The sequence below is a fragment of the Mercenaria mercenaria genome, chromosome 14, assembly GCF_021730395.1.
Source record: "Mercenaria mercenaria strain notata chromosome 14, MADL_Memer_1, whole genome shotgun sequence".
In the NCBI taxonomy this organism is placed as follows: domain Eukaryota; kingdom Metazoa; phylum Mollusca; class Bivalvia; order Venerida; family Veneridae; genus Mercenaria; species Mercenaria mercenaria.
In genome coordinates this window covers 583,177-611,126 of record NC_069374.1, presented here as the reverse complement: position 1 = coordinate 611,126, position 27,950 = coordinate 583,177, and the positions used below count along the sequence as shown (strand labels likewise).

The following is a 27,950-nucleotide window of genomic DNA, read 5'->3' as shown; positions in this document are numbered from 1 at the left end:
ACTTCGTAAGGCAAAATGGAAAGGTATCCCCTCGAATCCGTACTTTATAAGACCCAGGAGCTAGTTAATATTTTACTTTGTTTTTGTAGTTGTTGTTGTTCCATTGTTATATTTGTTCTTTTTCATTACTCGTTAATGACAGTATGTTAAGAACGTGGGTAATGCATGAGCAATAAAATCCTGTTTATTTGGCATAACAATCAAAGATCATTCTGCTGTCTTCATCATTTATGAACATGAAACGCTTGCTCAACACGTAAAAGACCGTCATGACGTCACTACTTTGTTCCCACAGCACACTGGTTTGACTTGGTTGGACTTCATTTAAATAGTGAGTTGTACTATTTTTTCACATGCTGAACTGTGGACTGTTTGAGTAAAAATACGAATACCAAACGCAGATAAAAGGTTATTTTCTGTCAGCTTTCGCTACACTTAAACCTGGTAAGGAATGGGTAATCGGTAATCTCATTTTTCCAATAGTATGACTTTGTAATACATCCATTAAACTGTGGTAAAAATCGAGTCAGCTTTATCATAGTGCGGTAGTTTGCTTCGAACCAAAACAAAACTTGAGTGGTGTTATCTATTTTAATTTTGTGTGACGTTTATGCATTTTAATTTGATTGTGTCTGATGCATAGAAGTACAGAATTTCAAGTTACAATTTCATCAGATGGAGTACAAATATATTTTTGCATTTCTTAGATTGAAAATTAACCACGAAAATGGACGGATTTAAAAGGATCCTGCTGGTTAGTATTTTGTTGTTTTATCACGTGATTTGATGTACTTTTAATTTTTTGTTACATTTTACGATAGTAAGGAAAATAACGTAAGGATCCTCTTCAAAATTTATATGTACGCAGTTTGTTCCCTCCATTTCTACTGGGTCCGATGGGATTATCAACTAAATGTTTCCAAGATGTAACATAAACTCCAATGTTTTTTATCAATAAACAAAGCCTTTGAAGATCAGTACTATTACCTATATCAGCACATCCTAACTTATCAAAGGACTGCAAAACTCTGTTATTCCAGTTTTTACATCTAGAACCGTTTTTCGTCATACAATACATAAAAATTCTATAATTGATTCTAGTTAAAGACACTAATCATGTAACTTATAAATATGTTTGTTTTTCACTCAACGATATTCCTTATGGAAAGCACACATATTAGAAAGGTACTTTGCAACCGAAATACGAAGTTGTACTTACACACTAGAGTCTGTAACATCTCAGTTTGGACCACAACTTTGGGCTGGTATGAAATAATGGAACCGATTCAAAGGATATGAAGCATTGTATTTTTTAATTATTGCGGTCACCCATGTAATTTTCAAGGATTTTTGCAATAATCGTCTGGATTTCTCCTGGGATTGAATTTTATTTTCTCTACGGAAATTCAGTGAGATTTACGGGTTGTTTAACGTGACTGTATTGTTCTGGGACATTTTACACTTTTTAACACCTTTTTTATTTTTGTTGATACAACAAACAAAGAATTCGAAAAATAGAGATAAAAACAGAACTTGTTTTACTATTTAAATGGCATTATGAACCTTTAATATGACTGGTCATAGTTTAGAATTTTGAACTAATGTAATACTACTATATTTTCATTTTAAAAGTTAAATTAGAATTTACACGTTTATATTTTTGTTAGACAATATGAAATTGCATTTAAACCGCATTGATGGATTTCTGCAAATATAGTTAGACAATTATTAGCTCTTAAGTAGAATTATAATAGGAGAATTGGATATGTTAAGTTATAATAACACCTCTAATTTAAGAAATACATCAGCTGGAGAAAAAATATATGAATGATAATCAAATCATATGTTCAAACATTTGATAAATACCTCAGAATATGCAATTCTTATAAAATAAACTACAATTGAAAATCGAAGAACAACTTCAAACATAGACAAAATAGTGTCGACATGTTCCCTATTAACTCGTACTTATGTCTGAAAATTAAGTATAATGTTGCATTGAAGAATATTTTGAATCCTTTGAATTTAAAAAAAAAATGCAAGGACACTAGAGCATTGCTCCGTGTTAACGACCTTACAATGACAGAAATACTAATAACACGAGATATGATAAAATTTGTTAAGTTTAATGGAATTTAATCTCAGTATTGTATTTTTTATTTAAGTTATAATGAATTCTCAGTTAATGCAGGATCAATCAAAGAGCAGGGTTTGTACTGAAGTTCACATGATTAACCTAACAGATACAAGTAAACCTAAAAAAACACAATGTAAACAGAAGTACGGTGGACCCCACCTTGGAACGGTCAGTAGTAAAAACACCATTTCGGAGTTTAAATATTGCAATCGCCCTATTATTTAAGAAATAATGCATGGACAAAATCTTGTTTTTAATATATGGAAAGAGGTTACACGTCCGCTGAAAGTTTCACGAAAGCGTAGCCCGAGCGAATGATTCTGCCAACGTATAATCGTGTTTAGTGCATCAATTTAGCAGCAGAAATAAAGTAGCCCTTTCTTGACGCAGTCAAAACATTGACGTCATCGCACATTAATGGTACGCCATTTAAGACGATGCGTATTTTAACAAATACAATTTATTATTATATAAGAATATTATGTTTTGATGAAATACAGTCACACCTGCACTAAAGTCTGTTGTAGAACAAATGTTTCTACAATTATTCATAATTTAAGAGGGCGCCGTATCCTACATGACGCACATTGCCAAGAGACCACTCATTACAAAAGCCTTTCTTTACATGTAAGTGTTGTTTTTACAGGCAGATTCGACTGTAACCTAGTGGTATATTAAAAGAAGTTAACATTAAAATGCTCTGCTTAGGTATAGATAATGACTTAACTCTGTATCTTTCTAAATTCAGGGTTTGTTGTGTGTGTCCATTGGCGTCTTTTTACTAATGTATAGACAATCATACACATTCAGATCAATACAGGTAAGCAGTGTTTACATTCCTGTACATCAGAATATGGGTGCTTTAAAGAATGCAATTTTTATGGTTGGATGCGGTTCTGTATTGCGTATTACTCAATTTTAATTTTGTCTACAGTTAAGTGGAACATATTTGGTACGGATCGTTAGTTTTATGAAGGTCTTGAAGTAGCTACTTCCTATTAAATGAAAAATATAGGAGATATCGAAGCTTTAAGATGCAGTATGAGTTTGCCGTAGAAGTTAGCAAAACAATAAGTAGCCCGGAAATTATGTAAGTGTTGTTGTAACACATATTCTGTGCTTTTTTATCCGTAAATATCCAGTTTCAAAAATCAGTGGTTTAGAAAACTCCTTTGAGAAAACTAATAAAGATATATTTTTCACAATAATTTAAAATTGGAAAACAATGATCTACAGCCAGAATCTATAAATATGAGTGAGGTAAAAAGCATAGCACATCAGACCAGACCATATTTTGCTTTTAAATGAAATCTTATATTTCCTTGTAAATAACTAACAAATATATCTTACCTCATAAAGCTGCTCGGTACACTTTTTCCCATGTCGCGAAATTCAAAATGATAGGTTTAGGCAAAATTTGCGGTAATATTCACATTTCATGTATATATAAAATGAAAAATTACAACTTAAATGGTGATCTGAACTGAAACATTATAATTGAACAATCCTACACATAACACGAGCTAGTACAGAGTGTTTCTGTATGACATAAAAGAGACTCTTCTTCGACATTTAAAATTAAAATGTAAAAGACAGTATATTTTGCCAACCTATTATCAGTTTTAACATTAAGTGATGTAAACACACAAACGCGTCTAAAGAACCATAGCTACGAGTTTGAGATAGTTTTTAATATTTTTAAAACATTTTGAACAATTCAAAGTTATAAAAACTATGATTGCATTATAATTAAAAACTTTTTTGCAACTTGTTAAACCATACTATTATGTCTGAATTTTAGATGGAAGTGAAGATGATGGGAAACACAACTTTAAACGAACAGAAGTTTCACATCACTGAAAACACATCTTCAAGCAATCGAACGTTTCAAATTCTCTGGTATAATCCCCCTGCTTTTATACGACTTTATCGCAAAGACGTCATGTATTGTGGATTTGCCAAATGCGAGTACCGTAATTGCAATATGACCTTTAACAAACTAGAAGCAAATAATAGCCAAGCAGTTATATTTGATGGTCAAAACATGCCGAGAAAACTTGATTTTACTCGTGCAGATGGTCAAGTTTGGATTTTTGCCGCTAATGAATCTCCTTTTTCATACGGCGCAAATGGTAATTGGTGGTATAGAAATAAAGAATACTTATTTAACTGGACAATGACCTACAACAAGGATAACACAGACATATTTCTGCCTTATGGAGAAATACTAAAACACAAGCGTGAGATGAGAAAGGACTTTAAATCCATTGCTAAAAATAAAAATAGAACACTATTAATGATAGCATCACACTGCCATACGCATTCGAAACGACAAGAATACGTTAACATTTTACGGAAGTATGTTGATATAGAGGTTTTGGGACATTGCGGTGAAAAGTGGACCTGTGGAGCGCGCTATAAACATGACGAAAACTGTTTTCAGCTTCTAAATACAACTTTCTGATTTTATCTAGCATTTGAGAATGCTTTGTGCCATCAATATTTCACAGAAAAGTTTTACGAAAACTTCAATTATGATTTAATTATGTTGACACGTGGTGGTAGCCCTGGAGAAGCAAAGCAACTTTTTCCTGTAGGAACACACATAGCAACAGATGACTTTAAGACTGTCAAGGATCTTGGAAACTTCTTAAAGAACCTTAGTATAGATGAATATGCTGATCTTCTACAGAAAAAGAGTCAGTACTATTCTCCAGGGTATTTGAAGGTCTATCAAAGAGCAATGTGTAATATATGTGAAAGAATGAATTTCATGAACAAATATAGAAACACTATAAAAGATATTCAAAAGTGGGCATTTGGAACTCGCCCTTGCCTGCAATCGAAAGATGTTACAGATATTAAGTGATTATTATGTACCTTTTTTGAAGATTATTTGTAGGTTATTATATTTTTTTCAAGAAATATGCGCGACTTCTTACGCGGAAATATTGCGCGAATTTAGGAACTTAATATTATTCCGCGAATGAACGAATATATCGTCATTAAAAACTTTTAAACGCGACGACATGCATGATGTCACAAATGAGGTCTGTAATGCCTTTATTTGTAATATCTTCATGATTTCTTTTTTATTTTCAATACTTGAAGCTTCAAATCTTATTACTTATTACAAGTATGTATTGCTTAATGATGAGGACGTTTCGAAATAGCTGATTTTTATTCTTATCTAATACAGGAATATTTTAAACGCCTATCATATGCATAAAAACCATTTCATGTATATAGTTTTAAACACTGACATTGATTAATTGACGTTCTTCTTACATGTTGAACTACGACAAAAATGTATTCTTATTTGTTTTAAGTATTATTTCTATTGTCTGAGAACAGAAATTGACACAGTTTTTACAGAATAGACAGCTTGGAAATAGTACAATTTAAACTATGGATAAAGTCCTTTGAAATTCAGGTACGGTGTGTATATATGAGCCGTGCCATGAGAAAACCAACATAGTGGGTTTGCGACCAGCATGGATCCAGACCAGCCTGCGCATCCGCGCAGTCTGGTCAGGATCCATGCTGTTCGCTAATGGTATCTCCAATTCCAATAGGCTTAAAAAGCGAACAGCATGGATCCTGACCAGACTGCGCGGTCGCAAACCCACTATGATGGTTTTCTCATGGCACGGCTCATATATATATTCAATGTATCCTCGAGATCCAGTTAACTTTCAGAGAGAGAAAATTTAGCTTCTCTGGTCCCAACCAGTTAAAAAGACTAAAATGTCACTAATGATTAGTGAGACATGAAAACAGAGATTTGAGTATATATATGCAAATATTGAACCAGTACGAATGTGTAGTACAATTCGGGCTCGTATATAAAGCAGCACCGAAACTAATCTTATTGGGTTAGTGGACTTGCTGTGGCATGTGCGAGTTCGTTTGTACTGCTAGGCGCTTTGCCGTAATTGGTTTGGTATATTGTGGTGGTGATTTAGTTCGTATAAATTCTCTCTACTATATAATAATTTATAATGCGAACTTGTATCCTAGCGGATCTCACGTATGGGAAAGTCAACTGTTTTGAATATAATTATATCCCTTAATGCAAACTATCTCTATATATTCAATGTATCCTCGAGATCCAGTTCGTTTGTACTGCTAGGCGCTGTGCCGTAATTGGTCTGGTATATTGTGGTGGTGCTTTAATTCGTATAAATTCTCTCTACTATATATATATATATATATATATATATATTTAATTGTGCCTGTGTCAAGATTTGCGAACGTTGTCTGTGTTATACTTACGTTATTGTTTGACCTTTTCATGTACCAACGAAGAGTTTCTTTTTTATCTAATCTGAATTTTGTACCTCGTCCCGTATCAACATTTTTACTTACACATCTCACCTGAAATGGTTTGGTGGAAGTTGATGAAATTTTGCATGTATATTCCTTAGTTGGTTCTCAAAGAATTCCGTTCCATGCAGGATCTAGATAGTTTGAAGTTTTTGCCTATGAACTTATTTTATTTTATGTACAATGTTTAAATACGAATGCGGTTTTAGATGAGTGATTATCATGTAAATTAATGTCTGCACAATTTTACGTAATAGAAGGCAGTGCTTTAACTAATATTGTAAACGTTTTATTTGCATGTCTGTACATGTTACCGTCAGAAAATAAAGAGTCTGTTATTCTTATTATTCTTTATTTTTATTATTATTATTATTATTATTATTTTTATTATTATTATTATTTTCATTATTATTATTATTATTATTATTATTATTATTATTATTATTAAAGAGAACATACATATATAGCGGATGCTGCCTAAAGGTAGCCGGGGACAACATTTGGACCTTTTCCTTGAGGTTTTATTAGTGTGTTTTCTTAAAATTAGTATATATCGGCAAACTGTATAACTCTGTAGTTCATACAAACGTAAGAGTGCAACCTAGATCCGCAAAAATATCAGCCATTATTTCAGTATAAATGTTATCAAAGTAAAATATGCATTTTGATGATTTCTATATTTAAAACAAAGCGTAATGATAGAATGTTTGGTTGATTTCCTAATTATTTATAATTTTATCTCATCTGTCATTATAAAACAAAAACAAAAACAAAAGATTTGTGATACGAGCTTGGTATTCTCTTAGAATCTGCCGCAAAGTATAAGTACACATATGATAAAAAAAACTTCTGAGGTCAAAAAATTTATATAACATAATGATCCGCTCAAATTTTTGTGATACCCTTACTATCGTGGCAAGATTCTCATGATTACAATAAACCAATGCAAAATCTTTTTTGTTGTTGATAATGTTGTTGTTGTTGTTTTTGGGGTTTTTTTGCAACATATTTTGGAGATTAGGTTATCATTTACATGAATATGATACGTAATGAGCTTTGCATTCAACAAGTTTTGCATTCAATGTTTTACATTATAAATGTTACACACGCTGTCTTGTACATGCTAGTCTAATTCAACCAGTTTTACATACTTACGTTGCAAGGCTATAAACTCAACAAAACAACTTATTCGTCACTTGCAATTTATTTGTTAGGTTCAACTTCGCACCGACACAGTTATAGGTCATATGGCGACATCCCAGGTTTAATGAGAAAAACCCTATATGCTGCTCTGTGAGTAATTGCATCACGAGCGGACACCCGGGTAGAACTATCGATCTTCTGTAGGCCAGCTTCCTCACATGAACAATTCAACACCTGGAGTGAGGTTCGAACCCAAATCGATGAGGGGCAAGCGATTTGAAGACAGCGACAATACCCAAATGGCCACTGATATAGCAGATAAGCTGATTTGTTCAGTGAACAGGCACACCTTTCAAGAAATACATGTCAGAAACATCAAACAAGAGTGGCAGATTATCACACAATAAGCCCGTCATCGAATTTGGCCTGATTGGTGAAGATCGAATGAAAACTGTTTGTCTTAGAGAGCGGACAAAGCTATATTCACACATTTCGAGTAATTCAAGGGCCATAATCCAGATTTTGCTGGTTATCGAACTTGGCCGAGATGTTATGTCCACAAACATTGTCACCAAGTTTGGTGAAGATCGGACAAAAACTGACTTAGAGGACGGATAAGGCTATACAGATTTTGAATAATTCAAGGGCCATAACTAAAGAGCGCCTAGAGTGATTTTGCTGGTTATCGATCTTGGCCTATATTATGCCCATAAAAATGTCACCAAATTTGGTGAAGATTGGATGAAAACTGTTTGGCTTAGAGAGTGGACATGCTTTTGGACGCCGACCGCCCGTCAGCCGCCCAACCGCTACGGGTGTTCACATAATTTGCCCCGTTCTTTCAGAGAGGGGGGTATAAAAATGTTACAAAAAAATTCATTAAACTTGTGCAATTTAACGAACTATCGGTTTGACATTGCAACGTCCTTTTTATTCACTTGTCACGTAAAGACTCAAGATACCTCATAACTTTCCAGTATTCCACCATAAGCACACAACGGAACATTGTATTTATTTACAGTAACACGTTAGACTACCGACAAATATAGACAACATTTAAAAGGGATCGTTTGCGTCAGATATTATGATTTGGTCCAATACAACAGAATTGAGTCTTACTATCGCTGGAAGACTTGATAACAAAACACACTCGTCTGCTGTCACATCGAAGCTTTGACAAGCGATGCGACTACACTCGGAACCTAGAGTAAAATCGACTGGAACTGAAGACGAGAAAAAATGTCTTGTGCTAATGCAAAAATGAAAATGAAAAATAGCATTATTTCAAAATAAACACAGTTGATATCAAATCAACACAGTTGATGTAGTTGGCCTAATTAACTGTGACGGATACCTCAAATATTCACATAATTTGCTCAGTATTACAATATGATGAAACATGTAAACCGATTCTAATATGTCCTTAAGGTATTCGATGTCAATAGTAATGTTTATAAAATTACATTTGCTTGGTCTATTCTTAAAGGTGACCGTGTTTCGCACTGTTTCGCAATTTTTAAACAACTTTTATCGTGCCATTTTTAATAAATTATATATAACTTATGGTATCTCAAGCTCAAGTAGAGACAAATTTCAAAGTGATGACCACTATCCAAAACGTTTGCAAAGAACTCATTTTACCATTAATTTTAATAAAAGAAACATCAAACTACTGGTAAACAATTATAAAACACACAATAAAAATGTCAATATAATTTTTTTTCTAGGATGCCTCAAGTAAACGGATTTAATGAGACAGAATTCTAACTTCAACATTGAAAAAATAAGGTCGAATTCTGTGTTTCTGTTTTGAATTTTGCTTACTTTATTCAAAAATAATCTTTGGACAGACGTAAAACCTACCTTAATTTCTTCCACGATATGTAATCTAAAGAGTGAAAGCAAAATAGAGAACTTATATTGCATGTAACTCAATATTTTTAAAAATGTGTAACTCTACCCCTTCTGTTTAAGCAGTAAATACACTTTGAACATCAAGAAATCGTTTATCAAATATATTTTTGTTTCCATCTTTGAACAATAAATCAATTATAAGTCTTGAAAGAAATCTACTAGAAAAAAGGAAAATAAGGGAAAAATATTTTGGTCCCAGTAGGGCTTGAACCTACGCCCCATGAGAATTGCAGTAAAAGTAGGTTTATGGCAGGAATTGAATACTCTTCAAAAAGAAGGTACTCTATTACGCTTCTAATACCTTAATCTAAAACAGTGTACAATTTTTGGTTGCTATGATTGAATTACTAAGCAACTTGGAGATACGCTGCAGAAATAAGACATAATACAGAAAAACAATGCCGTATAATACAAATTAGAGAAAAGTTGATATATTCTATGCGTTTGACACAATTTTGCAGGTATGGACGGCTTATCTTATGCCTAATTCCAACAATGGTTAATCTGTCAAACTGAGATTTTGAAAAGAAAATATTAATGTCGATAATTGTCTTATGTACAAAAATTGATTTCGACAGCATAAGGTTGAAAACTTTGACATTTCTTATTGGTACAAAGGTATATCTCGTCGTATGTGCCTCCGCGGTCAACTCGAATGTAGTCCATATCAATATATAGTGCCATTTTCTGACCTGATAAAGGTAATTTTCATGACAGAGCTACGTTATGTGCTTCAGAAGTTATGTCAAAGCCGTTTTATAACATAAAAGTGAAAGCAGGTGTTTCCTGATGTCCTGATGTCTGTCTACGCAATATAAGCGTTAACGTGTATCAATCACGTGACCATGGTTTCATTGCACTATGTTCCATCTTTAATGGTTTTATTTTCTTTTTAGTATTTTCTGATTGCCTATAGACAGACCTTTAGTACAAAGGTAGGGTCGCAAGAGGTGAGAGGCTAGAAATGCTGATAAAGACATATTATAAAATGTTGACTATACAAAAAAAGAAGCGTTGGCATTTAACACCTTATAACCTATAATGACAGTAGAATATCTCCGTGTGGTGTAACAGGGTCTAAAGTTCACTATTCTAACTACAACAACAACAACAACTCTGTTCTGTATGATAACTACTATTTAATATTGTACTAAGTTCTAAGGTAATATATACATCAATGTCTTTCTTCAGAATTCTCTATCATAATTTTTTAACATTTTCACAGTTATTAAAAGAACTTCAATTCTTCGACATAATTACTTCAACGTTAATTGCCTCGGTCTTTATCTAACTAATTCATTTTGCTAGTATCGAACATACGCATCTAATCTAACTGAGTACCAGAATGATCTGAAGCTCTGCCTCAAAGTATGCTGTATTTAAGGAAAACTGTCTATCGGATGACTAAAATGTTTTTTCTCGGAGCACACACGCAAATGACCATTAGAAAATAAACATGTCATAATTCCTATTTAGTCAGCTTGTCAAAACAATCAGTAACTGAACAAAAACAACAGTCATGACGTGGACAGAGGGTAGTTAACCTGGGCGAGATATCATGACCTGTCACTCTCTCATATGACCAAGTGTTGAAATTATTTTAAGTAGCATTCCGAAATTCTTTTGTGTGTGACTTATAACTGACCAAAAACAAAATGAATAATGCTTATCTAATAAGTATAATGAATTCTTAAAGTCATTATACAACACTCGCCTCTTCCTAATGAGTTTTCTTTTTAATTATCTATAAGAGAATAAAAATAAAAACAAAAATTCATGTGAGGCAAATAACAATTTAACATAAGGCAATGCATAAAACCGGCTGATTTTTATAATTAATACGTAAATTTTATTTTAAATGTTTTTAGCCGTACTTCTGAAGATTAATGTCTTTAAGAAGAATAGAATACAACTGAATACAAAATCAATAATATATAGTTTCAACACATGACATAATATACATAATCAATGAATAGGAAATCACATGGCATACGTAGATTTGATTTTCACAATTTTCACGGATTTTTTTCAGTCCTAGAATAATCAATTTATTTTCATTTTTGTTTCAGTCCTAGATTGTTTTCCTTGCGTTTTGAAGTCAAAACCCCATTAAATTGAAATAAAAAACTGCATTACTAGCGAAACACAATTTTCACAATATTTTTCACAATACTTTACAAATTTCTAGAGCTAGAATGCTCTTGTGCGCTTTTTCCTCCCTTGTTCAATGACGTTTTTTCGTATGCCATTCCGGTATCCTTATTTTAACCTTACTAGAATTTGTCATGCTTTTGTGATGTGCAGATATGCACTTAATTCAAAACTATTTAATTCAAACATTTAGTTTAATAACCCAGATGCCAGAAACATCAAACATCCGCAAAATAGTTCCATAGGTATGCATAACCATTTGATACAATTATATTTGTAACGTTTTCTAGCCACTTGGATTTAACTTGAGTCTGATTAAAAAACATATTAAGATAGAGCTTACTAGACAAAGGATGTTGTTTAGTCATGGTGCGTGTCATTTTGTTTGTGGTTCTGAAGCTATAGCTGTGTATTCAAAAGTCTAATTGATCAGGTCGGCATTACATCACTTCCGGAGCAATCGATTATGCAAATTGCCTTGGAGGTGAAAGCAAGACCCGGCGAATCGTAGCGAATTAACTAGTGGTGCGGTGATCTTTATTTTTTTAATCAAAACAAATCACGATTCATTTTTGTATATCATCTGCAGTCCATGGGCTATAGTATGTTTGGTAGTTTTTGTAATAAATAATTCTATAGCATTTCATAACAGTCTTGAGGAAGTGACACGTTGTATATTGTCAACTCTTCGGCGCTACGGATCAGTAATGTTTAAAACAAGTTTCCATGTTTATTCAACATTTTCTCAGTTTGTGCATATACATACTATACCATAGGTATAATACAAAATAAATTTTACATATTGAAGTTACTTGATTTATTAACGCTACACGACGGAAAGAGATCTAGCTATAGATTACATCAGATATCCAACAACATAACATTTTTTTAACTATCTATGTTTTAAAAAAATTGGTCTAATACAATAGTAGCATCTGGTTGTTTATCTTTCAGAGAATTGTCCACAAAAACCAGATAAGAAAAGCAAATAAATAAATTTGCTGCTTTTTTTCCCATGATAAGCTAATTTTCTAAATGTTTTAATAGCATCTTCCAAATATCACAAGACCCTGAAGGCATGCATCAAAGGGATAAGACAGGAAATTACCATAAGGCCCGGAAGGGGGAGACGGACAGAAACCCATTCAGCTATTTTACATAGGCGGACATAAACCCACTCTAAATATTTTCCAGGCGGACAAAAACCCACCCTATATAATTTGTTAGTAGTAAATTTTAGTTATTTATTTCATATTTCTTCATTCGATCTGTAGTAGGCTACTGTAATAAAAATGCCCATCCGAGTCTCTCAAAAACCTTTTTCGTCATTTAACACACAGCAAAGCAAATATTCAAAAATAAAACGTAATTTTAAGAAATAAATAAAACTAATTAACATAAACATTGCAATATAGTTTACACTACTCAGTTAAATTTCAAAGGTCATTTGCTATAGAAACTGTTGTCGGATGGGAAATTCTCTTTATATTGAAAATATTATATACTGCTATTTACCCTAAGTTCGAGGACTACTACACATGTATTAATAAAGATAAGAAGAATAACTGTCAAGGGAAACGAGTAGCTCGCTGATAGCTTAAATGAGTTAAAACCCTGAAACTGAAATGCGCATTGGCTCCCACTTTAGATCTTGGCGCCTCCACTGTAGTGCTTACTTCTCCTTTTGGTCATAAATGCGAGGGAAACCCGTCAACAAATTACGTAGGTCATACATTTATAACATTCTTTTCAACAAGATCGTAACGATGTCTCTGACTTTTGTAAATTAGAGCAAAATATATAGACATTTTGTCCACTTTCGGTTTTGAACCGGTCCAATTTCACAACTTTCATAGGTTCTCACGTGAAAATTGACTTCGCTTTGCAGATCGACTTGTTTACATAAAAAGTATAGCTATTTCTGAATGGAACAGCATTGCCCCGTCTTAAATTTGTTACTGAAAGTAAAATAAAAAATCACCCATTTTCATTGTTTACATTTCTCGTAAAGTTCCTTGTAAGTATGACTGCGCACGTGTGTGTGTGTGTGTGTGTGTGTGTGTGCGTGGGTGTGTGTGTGTGTGTGTGTGTGTGTGCGCGCGCGCGCGCGTTTGCGTGCTGTGGGTTTCGTTTTGGGGAGGCTGCGTTTTTGGTGCGTGGCATTCCCTGTTTGATACTTATCTTTGGTTTTTTTTGTTCTTTTTTCAACTCTCCTCCATAAAGAGAAGGAACGTGTGATTACAGGCCGCGTACCTGTAAATCGGGAAGATCCGCCTCAATTTACTGTGAATCACCCGCACTAAATCGTGACGCTTTGCAATACAACTCAATCGATTTATTGATTTTTGCCGGTGGAAGTTGTAAAAAAAAATTACGGTGATACAGGAAAAAACTCATATCCCAGCGGCACGCCAATTTCTCCGCGCTAGGGTCCAGTCGCGGGGAATCTCAAATTTAAACAATTTCGCGCGCCAGGAACTACAGCAAAGAAAACATGTATTGAATATAGACTGGTCATAGAGCATAAAGTATTTCTTGGCGATCATGTAATAATGTATGACGATAACCTTATGCAAAATGATCATTTTTAGCATATTAGAGGAGGTATCGTTTTGAGCATAGACCAATACTTGGCCAAACATTTCACAAATCTCTTTTTGGAGTGACATAAAATAACATTTTCACACCTTAGGTTTTTACGAGAAATTCTACTATTCCTTTTGTCTTAAGCACACACGAGGCAGGCCTAGTTTAGACAGACTGTTCCCTGTTTGAATCTGTACGTAACTATAAAGAAAGTGTGCAATGTGTATGTGCAAGCCAGGTTATAAATTTTACAGAAGAGCGTGACATTTTCTTTGTTTCTATATTTTTATTTCATTTATTCAGATTTCGATAAGTAATGCGTTTATTTAAGTTTAGGAGAGATCATACTTCCGGTAGTATTATACATATTGATATACACAAGTTTTGCAGTTGATGAAGAAAGACGTTTCAGTTTTGTAAACCAGTTACTAACGAATACGTTTTTAAGGTCCATGAACCAAGCCTGCAACATTTTCGTTTATGTCGTGTTTGGCGACCTGTGTTTTTCCACTTTCTTATTTTATTAGCACATCAGTGCTGTTTGGTTTTCCACTTTTTTTCCACTGAAGTATCAAAAAATAAGGAGAAGCACATTTTAAATGACACTGTGATGTTATGATTAAAAAATTACTTGCAAAAGATGTGTAAAATGTGATTTGGTACAAGCTTCTTATTTGAAAGCTCATTTTCTTTCTTCTAAGGTCAAACAGACCGCCCTTATGTTACATGCAACAGCATTGATACTTGCGATAAATTGTTGCTAAGCTACGACATATAGGCTCTACGTGCAGTTATAAAGTCTGAGATAGTCATAGCAGACAACAATTTGAGAAAAGCCTGGTAAAGGACATCAAATATTATCTTCAAATATGTGCCTTATGAAACATATCTTGTTAGCATGTATGACTGGAGTATTGGTTAATCATGGGCGTCTCGAAGCCATTGGTTTACATGCACAGTTTTGCGGATATGAACAAAAATGTGCTGGAAATGGGACGGATGTTAAAGACTCCTGTTGTCAACCTTGTGAATGTGAAGATATCTGTAAAGAACGAAACACTTGTTGCAATGACAAAATCGGACTGAACGATACCGGAGCTTTTATAAAGCAAGAATGCAGAGCTGCGGTATATAGGCAACAGGGTTTCCCATATTCTAAACGCTTTAACTCTTATTACACCCGAACAAGCTGTCCTGATTTCTTCAAAGATGCAGAAATCAGGAACAAATGCGAAAACAACCATGCGAATTATTTTGAATACATCACGCCCGTTTCTTCTGAAAATGGAACCATTGTTTACAAGAACAGATTTTGTGGAATCTGCCACAGTGAAAAAAGAACAATTGGCTGGAAAATGATCATATCAGAAGCTTCAACAGATAAATGCAGAGGACTACTACGGATGAAGAATATGACGGCAGATTTGTTGAAGGAATATATACTCTCCTTTTGTACCATTACTTTCAAACGCCCAAGTAACCTTGACTACCAGAGTACCACGTGCATTGACAGTTCTTTGCTTACCAACAAGTGCAACATCACAGGAAAATGGGAAGTTTACGACGGTGAAATCGAGCATCTGTGTCAGCACCCGCAAGGTAAGAAAAAAAATGCTTAATTTTCCTATTTTTTCTTAAAAGGTTATCCGTAGACATCTTTTAAGCACTTCTCCACCTTATATTTACAATGACCTTACTTTTTTGAGGGGTTAGGGATAGGGTTGTGTGAATGGCAGAGGGGAAGTGAAAAATGTACCAAACTTTAAAGCAATTCATTCTTACGAATAGCATCAAAACGGTGCAGTTCCCGAATTCCTATTTAAAGAAACAAAACTGAAATATTGAAGACAACAAAGATTAATATCTGTAACTTTCCGGACTTATTTCAACATTTAAGGTAACTTTAATTCATATTCCAAATATTCATGAATGGGAAATATTAATTCAAAGTGTCGATTAATTTCTTGGAGAATAAGCTTTCTTAGATGTTATGCTAAGGACATATATCTATCATTTTAAGATAAAATTATTTCGTAGCTCGATATTTTATCTCATGCGCACGACATCTTATCTCGAGCGGTCACCATCTTATCTCGTGCGGATAACATCTTATCTTGTGCGCTCTGTATCTTATCTCGAGCGCTCAACATATTATCTCGTGCGCACGACATCTTATCTTGAGCGATCAACATTTTAACTCCAACGCACGACATCTTATCTCAAGCGATCAACATCTTATCTCGTGCGCACGACATCTTATCTTGAACAATCAACATCTTTCTCGTTCGCTCAACACCGTATCTCGAGCGATCAACATCATATCTCGAATGCTTGACATATCATCTCAAGCGATCGACGTTTTATATCGTGCGCACGACATCTTATCTCGAGCGCTCGACATATTATCTTGTACGCATAGCATCATGGGCACTCGACATATTATCTTGTGCACTCAAGCGCTCGACATCTAATCAATATAGTCTGTAATCCGTGGCAACCAAAAGCTACGCTAGTGGCTTGTGATGCTATATAAAGTACAGTTTTGAGTTCCTAAGCTGACTCATTATTTTTCCTTTTATAACTGTTCAACTGTTTTTTTTGCTAGAACTCAGTTACCAAGTTTTAAACACTACTATGATGGATATTTGGGTTTTTTACGCCGCCATAAACAACTGATAAAGTAGGAAGTAAAGGGTGCAATGAAAGTTCCTACAGAACGATAAAGACATTCCTTTGATGTGTTCACTTGTAAAAAAAATCGCATGTGTAATTCCGTAATGTGTACATCTTCTACATAAATTGAGAATTTACGCAAAATATTTATAGTATAAAGTATATAGTCAAATAGAAATATTTTCGCATTTGTACAACACAACAGTATTATCGTGTTAACGTGTGCATTATTTAGTTTGTGGGTAAACATTGAGAGGTTAAGGTCGCTGGCCCCTTACCGATGTTGGTTCGAGCCATACTCGGGACGTTGAATTCTTCATGTAAGGAAGCCGTCTAGCTGGGCTACGGATGGTCGGTAGTACTACCTAGGTGTCCGCCCATGATTACATATAGCTCAGAGAGGCTCCGGGATTTTGCCCAACAATAAAAAGCTAGGAAGTCGCCAGTTTACCTATTACTGTGTCTGTGCGACGAAAACCAAATATAAACGAAAACAAACTTAACAACAGCGAAGGGGCCTGTACTATTCAAATACATTGTCCAATCGTTTCTCATGTGTCAGTGCAATAAGAAGATTAAATTCTGTTAGTTCGTATTAATTTCTTAAACATCAACGCAGGTTTACAGAATATCTTTACATTTGTAGGTAAAAGATAAAGAATCGGCCACTTGTTTATATGAAAGGTATTGTTAAAAATAAAATATGATCTTGTTGCAGAATCGGGCTACTATTTCAGCAACGCAGAAAACAGGGTGTACAGTAGTTTATACTGCTACCTATGTAACACAAAGGCGAATATAACCCGTAGTATTTGCCCTGCCAGGTTTGACAGGTTCATAGGTGAAGAGTTGGTCACTCTAATTAACCAAAATGTATGGACAAACCCGGAGGAAATGAAAAGTACAACAAGATGCATGACAAACCAAGTACTGGATACATTCTTTGTAAGTCTATTTTGCCAGTAGTCAACAGACTCTGAATAAACACAGAACAAAATTGTCAAAGTTCCGCAAAGTTTAGTTATTTTATGCCGAATTGTGATATTCACGAATATTTCTAATATGTTGTTCAGAGACGTACTGGTACTGTTTCAATACTGTGCATGCATTTGCTCAGTTAGAGCCATGAAGGAAGTTTATCGAAAACTAAGGGTTCAGTTTCACTCAGTAGACAAACCTTTGAAAAAAAAACAACAAAAAAAAACGATTATTGAAAATAAAAATGAAACAGGACACTGGAATATTTTATATTCATAAAAGCAACATTTCAGTCTTCTGCGTTTTTTGCCAATATCTAACACGTATAATCCTTCTGCTGTAGCCTGTTAGCATCACAGTTAAACGCGCTTTTCAGTTGAAGCTCATTTTTCCACATACTCAAAACTACTGACAGACTTTTATTAAACTGAGTATGGATATTCTATGTAAATGAAAACCTTTTCTCCGGTTGTTTGTTTTTTATACCAATAAAAGTTTTTTTCTCATAACTAATCTTGAATAGATCCTTGGCTGTCGCATTAGTCTGAGACAAACAACAATTTCAGTACAATATCCAGTGAATGCCGTATGTTTTCACGCATATCTCATATTACACGTACTTGCAAGCATTGTTGTATGTGTCAGGCTGATACATATATATGTCTGTATGAAAAAAAAACATGCTATAATTCGTGAAAGTTACGGTATAGATCTTTACATTTGAAAATGTTTCAATTAACAGTTTTAAGTGGTGTCGATAGCCTGGTTCCTTGTTCAAAAATGTTGTTCTTTACGTATACTTTCAGAATTACTGCAGCCAGTTGTATTGTCCACAGTTCTCCCTGCCATTCCACGGCAGTTGCGTGGCTTTTATGGCTATTACTCGAAGTTATCATGTCAATGTGCGACTGATTCCACTCGAGCTCATAGATATATCTGAATCAGTTAGGAGAGAACTGAGATCCCGGTTCCTGAGCATTAAGAGTAAACTTGGCTTCGGAAAATGCGACTTCTGTTACGTGTTTTTCTTTCTCGAAAAAGGCTCGTCGCGTGAGAAGAGTGAAAAACCGAGACTGATATACATGGAGTTTGGGGTAACGCCTACCGAGAGATGTAAGCTAGAACATATATGGGCCGTACTTATCTCTATACAGAGGTCAAAATATATTCGAATATTACTCAACAAAAAAGAAATTCTCTTTCAGGCTCTCTGGAACGAACGTCAGATATTTGATGAGGATCAGTATGAACTGTTACTGAGCAACTCTGGAGCCATGTGTCCAATAACACGACCACTCCGCGGAACAACCTGTCCTAGGGTTAAGCTAACGATAGAGGATTATGAGACAGTGCAGAAGAATCATTCTAAAGCTGACAAACTTTTGTTTTCACCAAATCAGGAAGATATTAACGGAACAATTTTTGTCTGTTATGACAATTTCTATCGCTTTGAGGAACGTTCAACAGGCGTTCAGAAACATGCTTCTGTCACATTGGCCACGTTAGCTATACTCGTTGCCGGTTTTATTTCAGTATTCTGAAAACCAGTTTCTCAATCCAGGTTTAAGGATGAAAATATTTTGGAGAGCATCTTATACATTGTACCAAAACCGATTCTTAACTTACGCTATCAAGTAATAAAATCAGAACTAAAGCTGGATTATCTTCTTTGAAAATTATAACAAAATATGCAAAAAGATCCTTTGGAAGCAAAAACTGCAACCAAGAAGACTAATAGCAGACTCGCTTTGATTGAGTCTGTTTATGAGAGGTAAAGGAATATATAACACCTCCCAGGCACCCCATGGCCCAACCGGAACTTTACACATGTTAAATAGACTATGATCCCAAAGGACCAGAAAATATAACAACACTGAAGTCCACACCGATCACTTGGTGTAACTGCGCCTTTTTAAAATTTGATTTCTATGAATCATTTTAGATCCGAAAATCTTGATTGTTACTTTTTACATTATGGCTGTTACAGTTTCCGTTTGCTGATACACTTTCGGTAAATCTATGTTAATGATTAATATCAATGGAGTTTGTGGCAACATATTTGTCGCAACTTTTACAATTACGTCGCTGGAAAAAGGAATTAAGTAAGACTTAACAGTTGCCATTTTCCCCTTAAAATTAGAACAAAAAGTGTACTATTTACAGATTGATTATTTTGTTAATTTCGTTGTAAATAATGACATTTTGAGAACGAATGTCACTAATTAGTTGGTAAAAACGAAAAATGAACGTTCTGGAAATCTTATTTGTACTGATATTAACACATATTTATATGTGAAGTGTCAACCAACCTCGAATATGTGGGCATAGAAATAATGGCACATTGATGTAGGACATTACCTCTCGATAATATCTGTGGAATATACGTCACTTGCATCTTGACTTAATCAAAATTAGATATGTATCTAGTAGCTTTATCTTAAATACATTATGTCTTGCCAACCTTCAGCTAACTCTTCAGTTGTTCAAATTCAAGCAAACTTAGCACGAATATCTAATTAATCTCACAAAATACGAACTGAAATGGTATTTGCAAACAAACTCTATTATCTATATCATTTTGTGACAGGATGGACGAACCAGGGACAGCAACTACCAGAACAATTTAACACTCATTACAATATTTACAAGTTTATTTACAGAAAATGATTATTTACAATGAATGAAGCAAAAAAACTAATAAGAAGAAAAGAACGAAAAAAGAAACAAAACAAATCTGAGCTCAGTATCTGTTTTCTAGAAGATGTGCAGTCCTATTAATTACAGTTCATTTCTATCTTGGCGTATCACAGGTGTTTCCTTTTACTTCAAGTAGCACTAAGAATTAAACTTAAAATAATGTCCCACTAAACCACGAAAACGTTGAAACCTTTTTGGTTCCCTATGTCCAGTGTTTGTAGGTGTTTGTATCCCTGAGCTATCTCAGTTGACTACCAAACATCAGCGTCTTGGTGGTTAAGGCACAACCATGGGACGAAGGATCTCTGCGCTGGAAAATCATCCAGGCGAGTAACGACAAATAAACCTCGGGTAAAATACTTCCGAGTTGTGACATTATCACCAGGTAAAAAGTCGTCTGGTGGAAGAAGCTAAAATATATAACATATGTTAAGCACCAAGCAAATACAAATAAGGGCATAAAACAGCTCCTTTTGGTACACTATACCTCCGTAGGCTCCGATAAATAATACGTGCTACTTATACAAAATATACGTGCTACTAAGTACATACGTCACGAGAATACAATACTTCACTTATTGCTTCCATTATTTTTCAGATTAATTACTTAAAAGTCTAAAGTTAAAGTATGAAAAAGATATAAAAAGATTATGATGAAAAATAATAAATAAGATGATAATAAATGCAGCTATTATTTACAACCACAAATTAACAAAATGCAATGCAAAGTAAACGTTATACAGTAGCTTATATGTATGTTATATCGACTACCAAACAACAAAACGGACATTATATAGATATGCTATAGCCTGGCACGCAATAATTTCAAATTATGATAACATATTAAATACACGGTACTATACTTGCCAACACATACATTACAATGTAATACAGTACCGGCGTTCCATAATTTATAATGAAAAGATTGGCATACATGTATACGTTTTATGATAAAGATAACTTTCTAATTATGATGTTACACAATTTTCAGTATAAACTGTGCACTAAAGATATCTAGTCCAGTCTATTTGTTGGGTTATGTCCCTCCTAAATATTGGATTTTCACGAGATTTACGACATAGCCGTAAAATCCGACTTCTTTGGCGCGGATTTGAATTTGACAATTTAAGGTCCGTTATAGTGGTTTTGGGGATAAACATATAAATTACTGAAATATTTTAAAAATATCAACTTTCTTATTACTGAAACTAATTTAATAAAATTTACATGGAAATTTAACTTATGAAATGCAGAAAAGCATGAGAGGTATTTTATGCGTAAAATCTGACATTTACCTCAATAACTCAAAAATGTACAAACAGATGATACAATACCTGCATTTAAACTACAGTTACATTGAGGCCCGTATGTTAGCTGTGACAAATTTATCACAAACTATTATAGTAAAATGTGAACATGATGTGCTTCTTGCATTCACAATTTTAGTATACAGCTAATATTTTTTCCAACTTTAAGAGAACTACAGAATAAAAGGAAATGAAAATTGAGGCAACTACTAGTGCTGAGGTTTTAGGTCCTCGCAAGTGTAACAGAAGACACACTGGCATGTCAGCATCATGGCCGATTTAGAGCGATTTAACAGTTTCTATTCTTTCTTCGTAGGAGAGAGATCCTGAAGCTTAGCAAATTTTGTATAACTGTGTCCTTATCCAACTCAAACCGTACCAGAAAAGCGGTATATTTTAATACAGTGCAATATCTCAGGCATCAGTAGCGGACCTGGGACAAAGAATATGGCCTTGTTTTCATCCTAAATGAGTTCAAAATGAAAAGTTGTAATGAGATATGAGCCCCCTTCAAAAGATACATATGTCTACTGAAGGCCTGAATCTCGAGAATCGAGCCTGCGAGCAATGGGTTCACTTCCCGGGCCGTTGTGAAATAAATTCTTTAGACAATTAAACAAACTACCTATCACTTTTTCCTGTACACATTTATCTACAAAATGAGACCGACCCCAAGTCTCTAGCCCTTCCCGTTCATGAAATATCTATCAGAAAACGAGTGACTTTCTGCTGCAAGTTCAAGGTAGATAGAAATGTGGCACAACGAAACGGTACGAAATCACGGACTAAAAGATGTTTGTCAGCCTAGTAAGGGTCAAATTCATTTGCCATTAATAACAAGTATTACTAAATATGTAAATCATGGCCACTCACCACCGTCAGTAGCATCTACTATACGTGATATTTACTTTTTTATTTTTCCGTCGGTCTTTCAATTGTATTCTCCGCCATTGAAACCGATACGATAATATCCGAGTAATTTTGTACGAAACGTTGCGGTTCTGTCGGAGGTGTGTCACTATTGGCCAATCAGAAATTGCGTTTAAAAATACCTTTAAAAAATCGCGTGTTTGAGATGCTACTGACGGTGGTGAGTGGCCCTAGTTTATGTATTTATTTATACAATTTAGTATTTTGTATTGAATTTGAGGACAACCATACTTTAGTCTATGTTTACGTACCGATTCTTTGTGCCGCATTTTTATCTACCAGGGACTTTCAGCAAGAAATCACTCGTTTCTTTATAGATATTTCATGAACGGGAAGGGCTAGAGACTTGGGGTCGGTCTCATTTTGTAGCTAAATGTGTACAGGAAAAAATGATAGGTAGTTTGTTTAATTGTCTAAAGAATTTATTTCACAACGGCCCGGGGAGTAAACCCATTGCTCGCAGGCTCGATTCTCGAGATTCTGGCCTTCAATAGACATTTGTATTTTTTGAAGGGGGCTCATATTGCATTACATATTTTTCATTTTGAACTCATTTAGGATAAAAACAAGGCCATATTCTTTGTCCCAGGTCCGATACTGATGCCTGTGTGAAGTATGGATAACTTGCCATAAATGACAACTATAACAAAACCACTAAAGTCTGTACTATCGGCTGCACTCCAGATGCCAACACTTGCAAGGATTCCTAGAAAATTTCAAGGATTTCCCTAGAAGTACTAGCATTATTATTATTATTATTACTATTATTATTATTATACCAGATTTATATGAATGCCAAATATATATTTTTTAAAAGGCAGTCCACCTTTGACGAAATTCGGCCGCCATTAGCGCTTATTCCCTAAAAAGGAGGAGAACATGACTGTTGACTTGAATAAGATCTACTCAAAATAGATTTAGATCAACGTTTTATACAGATAGAGCTATGTAATTAACAAGTCAGTTATTCAAAACAAATTTAAAATGCAAGGAAGGCAAATGTACATACATGCAAATTGCAAATTCCATGTAAACATTATGCTGTATCCAAAATATTAATCATTTCCTGTTTTTGCGCCGTTCAATCAGAATACAACTTCATTTTTGAACAACCACATAACCACTGACGATGATATTCAGGCACCAATTGCTCCTTATCTATGAAACAATGCGTTGAATACATCACTTTTCATATGCGTGGTTAAAAATATTCTTGTATAGAATAAATTTATGAATGTCTTTCCAACTAAATGAATTATCATATGCCTTATATTATCCTTTTCAAAAATAATTTTAAAGAACAAACGTCTACTTGAAAACACACTACTCTTTTCTACCGCGTCCGATGTGAAAATGACATCAAAAATGACATAATACTGAAAGACGTCACAATAGACTTGTCATACTGTTTCATTCAACTGCGGCTTTATTTTGGAAGTCAGGAATAAACTATGCGTAATTTTTAAAGGTCTTTAACTGTTTTTTTTTTATTTTAATAGAATCTATATGTTTGATAATGTCAGCGGATTATTTTCCTGTATAAAACTCTGGCAAAACCAAATTAAGAAATTTTAACAAAATGTTAAATGGATCAGAAATTTTGTTTTAATGGTAGATCTAACTTGGTTTAAGTTGAAATTAACCTGCTTAAAATGAGTTCTTGTAATCACACGGATCACATCTTTGTCAGGACTAATTGTTCCGATGTCTTGTTTAATCTTAAAATGTTCACTTCTATTATAGATCTACATCAAAGAAAAAATGCTAGTATATATCCTTCTAGAGCGAGTCGACTATTGAAGATTATGATAATGATGACTTGCGTTAAAGGTATTAAAATATGGTTTTATTTATTTGTGAGTTAAAATCTAGTGCCTTTTTAAACATGAGGGCATGTGTCATTCAATTTTGAAAATGTACGCCTTTTCCAGATTAATGTTTCATTTTGTCTGGTAAATAACATTTCTTAAACAGATCGAATCTTATATATTCAAAATACCAACAAGGCTACATTTTCTAAATCATATAGTTACATTAATTAATCTTTAGCAGAAATACACCAATCTTAATCATACTGTACAGAATTTAGGCATGGATCCAGGTAAGGTCTATGAGGTTCGTGATCCCATCCCCACCATTTCATATCTTTATTTTAAAAAAAAACTAGAGAGAGACCCCGACTTCCCTAGGATGAGTGAATTCACACACGGGAACGTTTCCTTGTTTTGTATATTATTAGTTTCGTTACTATATACTTTCGAACTTGACCACTAACGACACCACTAAGTTCTTTACTAGCATACGAAAAGACATATCTGGATGGTTATTATGAATACATTTCTGTAGAAATTGAAACATGAACTTTTTCTCAGGAAATCAACTACGGAAAAATTGGTACTTTCCGTTGTCATACCATCATAGGGATACCTCATTCAGCGCAAGGGAGGTTATCCCAGCACGGTACATCTTTTGTCAAGAGTGTGCTTTTCTATATTCATATTTTAAAGTACAAATGTATATGTATTACATTTAGTCCCGATAAAAAAGTCAATTCATTCATTTGAAGGTGGAAACTGGTTAAAAACTCCTTTCGGACAATTGTTTTCAACAAAATTACATTTAAGAGCTCACGAAACGGTCATTTCTATACGACAAACTGGGGAAGTTTTAAATTGATCAAAGTTAAAACGCATGATCTATGATGGCCGCCTACGCCCAACTTTGATTCATGAATACGAGTAAGCCAACCAACTGCGGAGAACAAATCACAACAAGTAGGGCTGTCAGATCAACGTGTAAAACTGACAATAAGCTGAACATAAGATTTGGACAGAACAGATCTAGACATAATTAAAATTTATATTTATATTAGGGTAAAGGAGTTTGTTTGTTTTGTGGGAAGCGAAGGACTATGGAGACCACTGTGGGGAATCACATGATCAAAATAATCTGTAAACCAAAATAAATTTATGAATAATATGGGATTAATTTGAAGAAAGTTTGGCTGTAAATCCTAAATATAGCCTATCATATGGCAGCATAAATGTATCCTAAAACTACATAAATTTCAATTACAATTACCCACTGGTTATCTGGAACACTTCAAGAGACTGAGACTTCTTATTTTCCTTAGTGTTTGTAATTACTGGAAATATACCATCATTGTTCACTATATAACTATTTAACACTTTTCATTTGTCATATGATAGGCCATGTCTAAATACCGTATCTTATTATGTTAGGACATTTATTCATGTTCTTCAAAAAATAACTTTGGTTTAGAGATTATTTTGATCATGTGATACCCCACACTGGAGACTATGGGTAAGGGAAAGTTGTATAAAAGATAAAATAAAATAAAAACTTACAAATTAGGTCTTCTCGTTGTTGAACATTAATTATTGCTTGCGTTATCTCTTATAATCTTGGTTTTATAATAAACTACCAATAACAATTTTAACCTTTTGAGAATAGAAACAGCAGTAGTGACATAAATAAGCAAGGTATCATTGAAACGTTACCATTTGTGCTGGAAAACTTCTCTAACAAAAGAAATAAATCTTTAAATTTCAATTTATTCAGCGTGTTATTTGCAGAATATATAAAACTTGAACAACCTGAATTTTAAATTATCTTGCTAACATCTGTAGCACATGCTCGTCTTTAGCAAAGCTTTGTGTAAATTGAGGACATTCAATCTATATTGCTTCAAATCAAATTAAGATTCAAATTTTCAACCACCTAAAACGTTTTTCACAAGCCTTGTATGGAATCCATGACAGACAAACACGATCATATAATATAAAATCAACAAATCTTAAACAACATTTAAACCCCTCCATGTCAGTTTCTTTAAATATAATTGAAATCTGAGTCATTTAGAAACACGCACTTCAAATACATGATAGGATAAATAAGGGGTAAGCAAGAGAGTTTTACTAGCTTCTACCCGAGTTGTGAACATCTAACTGATCTGACGGGATGAAACATACTAAGAGGCAACAACCAAATGTACGTATACCTTGTTACAAATTCCTTCTTCGAATGTTAGAATACAACAACAACAACAACAACATTTTATTAGCAAACATCGACAAGAACTTGCCTTTGGCTAATGAACAGAAAAAAGAAAATACTGATACGATAGATATGTAATCAATCTGACTGAAGTACATCTCCTATTACGCTACGCATAGGATCTGAGAACGACCTATTCATAGCCTCGTTCTGACGACCCTTTCGCTAGACAATCACAGCCTAACTTACAACATCTTGCAAATCTACCTGTAGCCTTGACTTTTGATATTTACAATTCTTATGTCGTAATGTATCAGATAGCCGGCTAGCTCAGTCGGTAGGCAACTTGCTTTGTAAGCGAGGGGTCCCGGGTTCGAGCCCTAGAATGACTGCACATTTTTCTTACTCTTTGACATTCGAACAAGTCGTCTGATTGGATAAAATAAAAATAGCAATACTGGAAATCCAAAATATACAGAAGACGAATGTGAATGGGTCGTTCTCAGATCTTCGTTTAGAAGATCAAGTACTTTAGTCAGATTGGATATGTAATCATACATGACATGTTATTAATATGTTGATAGTATGTATATAATAGCATGTACATATAGCGGCATCATGAACAGAAAAAGGTAATATTACCTATAAACAGTTATCATAATTATCAAGTACATAATTACCCCTCTGCATTTCTGATACTATATGCTTCTTTAAGGTATTTACAAATATTCAAAATAGTTTTCCTTTTATTTGAACTCATCAGACAGTTCAATAAATTGACATTTGGCCACGAAATGCGTGGCAAAACTTTGGTACGGATATTAGAATATTTTTGACAAGTCATTAAGAAGTGATATTCCGACTCAACAACATTGTAATTGCAATTTCGACACACCCTAGTTATTCTATCGGTTCCTAAGTATCTCCCAGTTTCTATAGCTAGAGAATGAGCTGATAATCTGAAACAAGTGAATAGTTTTCTCAAATAATCATTATCAATAAAATCAAGATACTTTTCATATTTAAATTCAGTTTTAAATTTTACATAATAATCTAGTTTTGTCATACTATGAACAATACCACTCCACTCT

The 27,950-nt window shown here is 34.0% G+C and overlaps 1 protein-coding gene across 1 annotated transcript; it reads left to right on the top strand.

The window, feature by feature from the left end:
• The first annotated feature begins 585 nt into the window (after nt 1–585).
• Nucleotides 586–6,351, top strand: LOC123528065 (alpha-(1,3)-fucosyltransferase C-like). The gene is made up of 3 exons (XM_053522728.1): nt 586–754; nt 2,886–2,957; nt 3,939–6,351. Exons 1-3 carry the CDS (start codon nt 728–730, stop codon nt 4,599–4,601), a joined length of 762 nt encoding a protein of 253 aa, XP_053378703.1. The 5' UTR covers nt 586–727; the 3' UTR covers nt 4,602–6,351.
• The last annotated feature ends 21,599 nt before the right edge of the window (nt 6,352–27,950 follow it).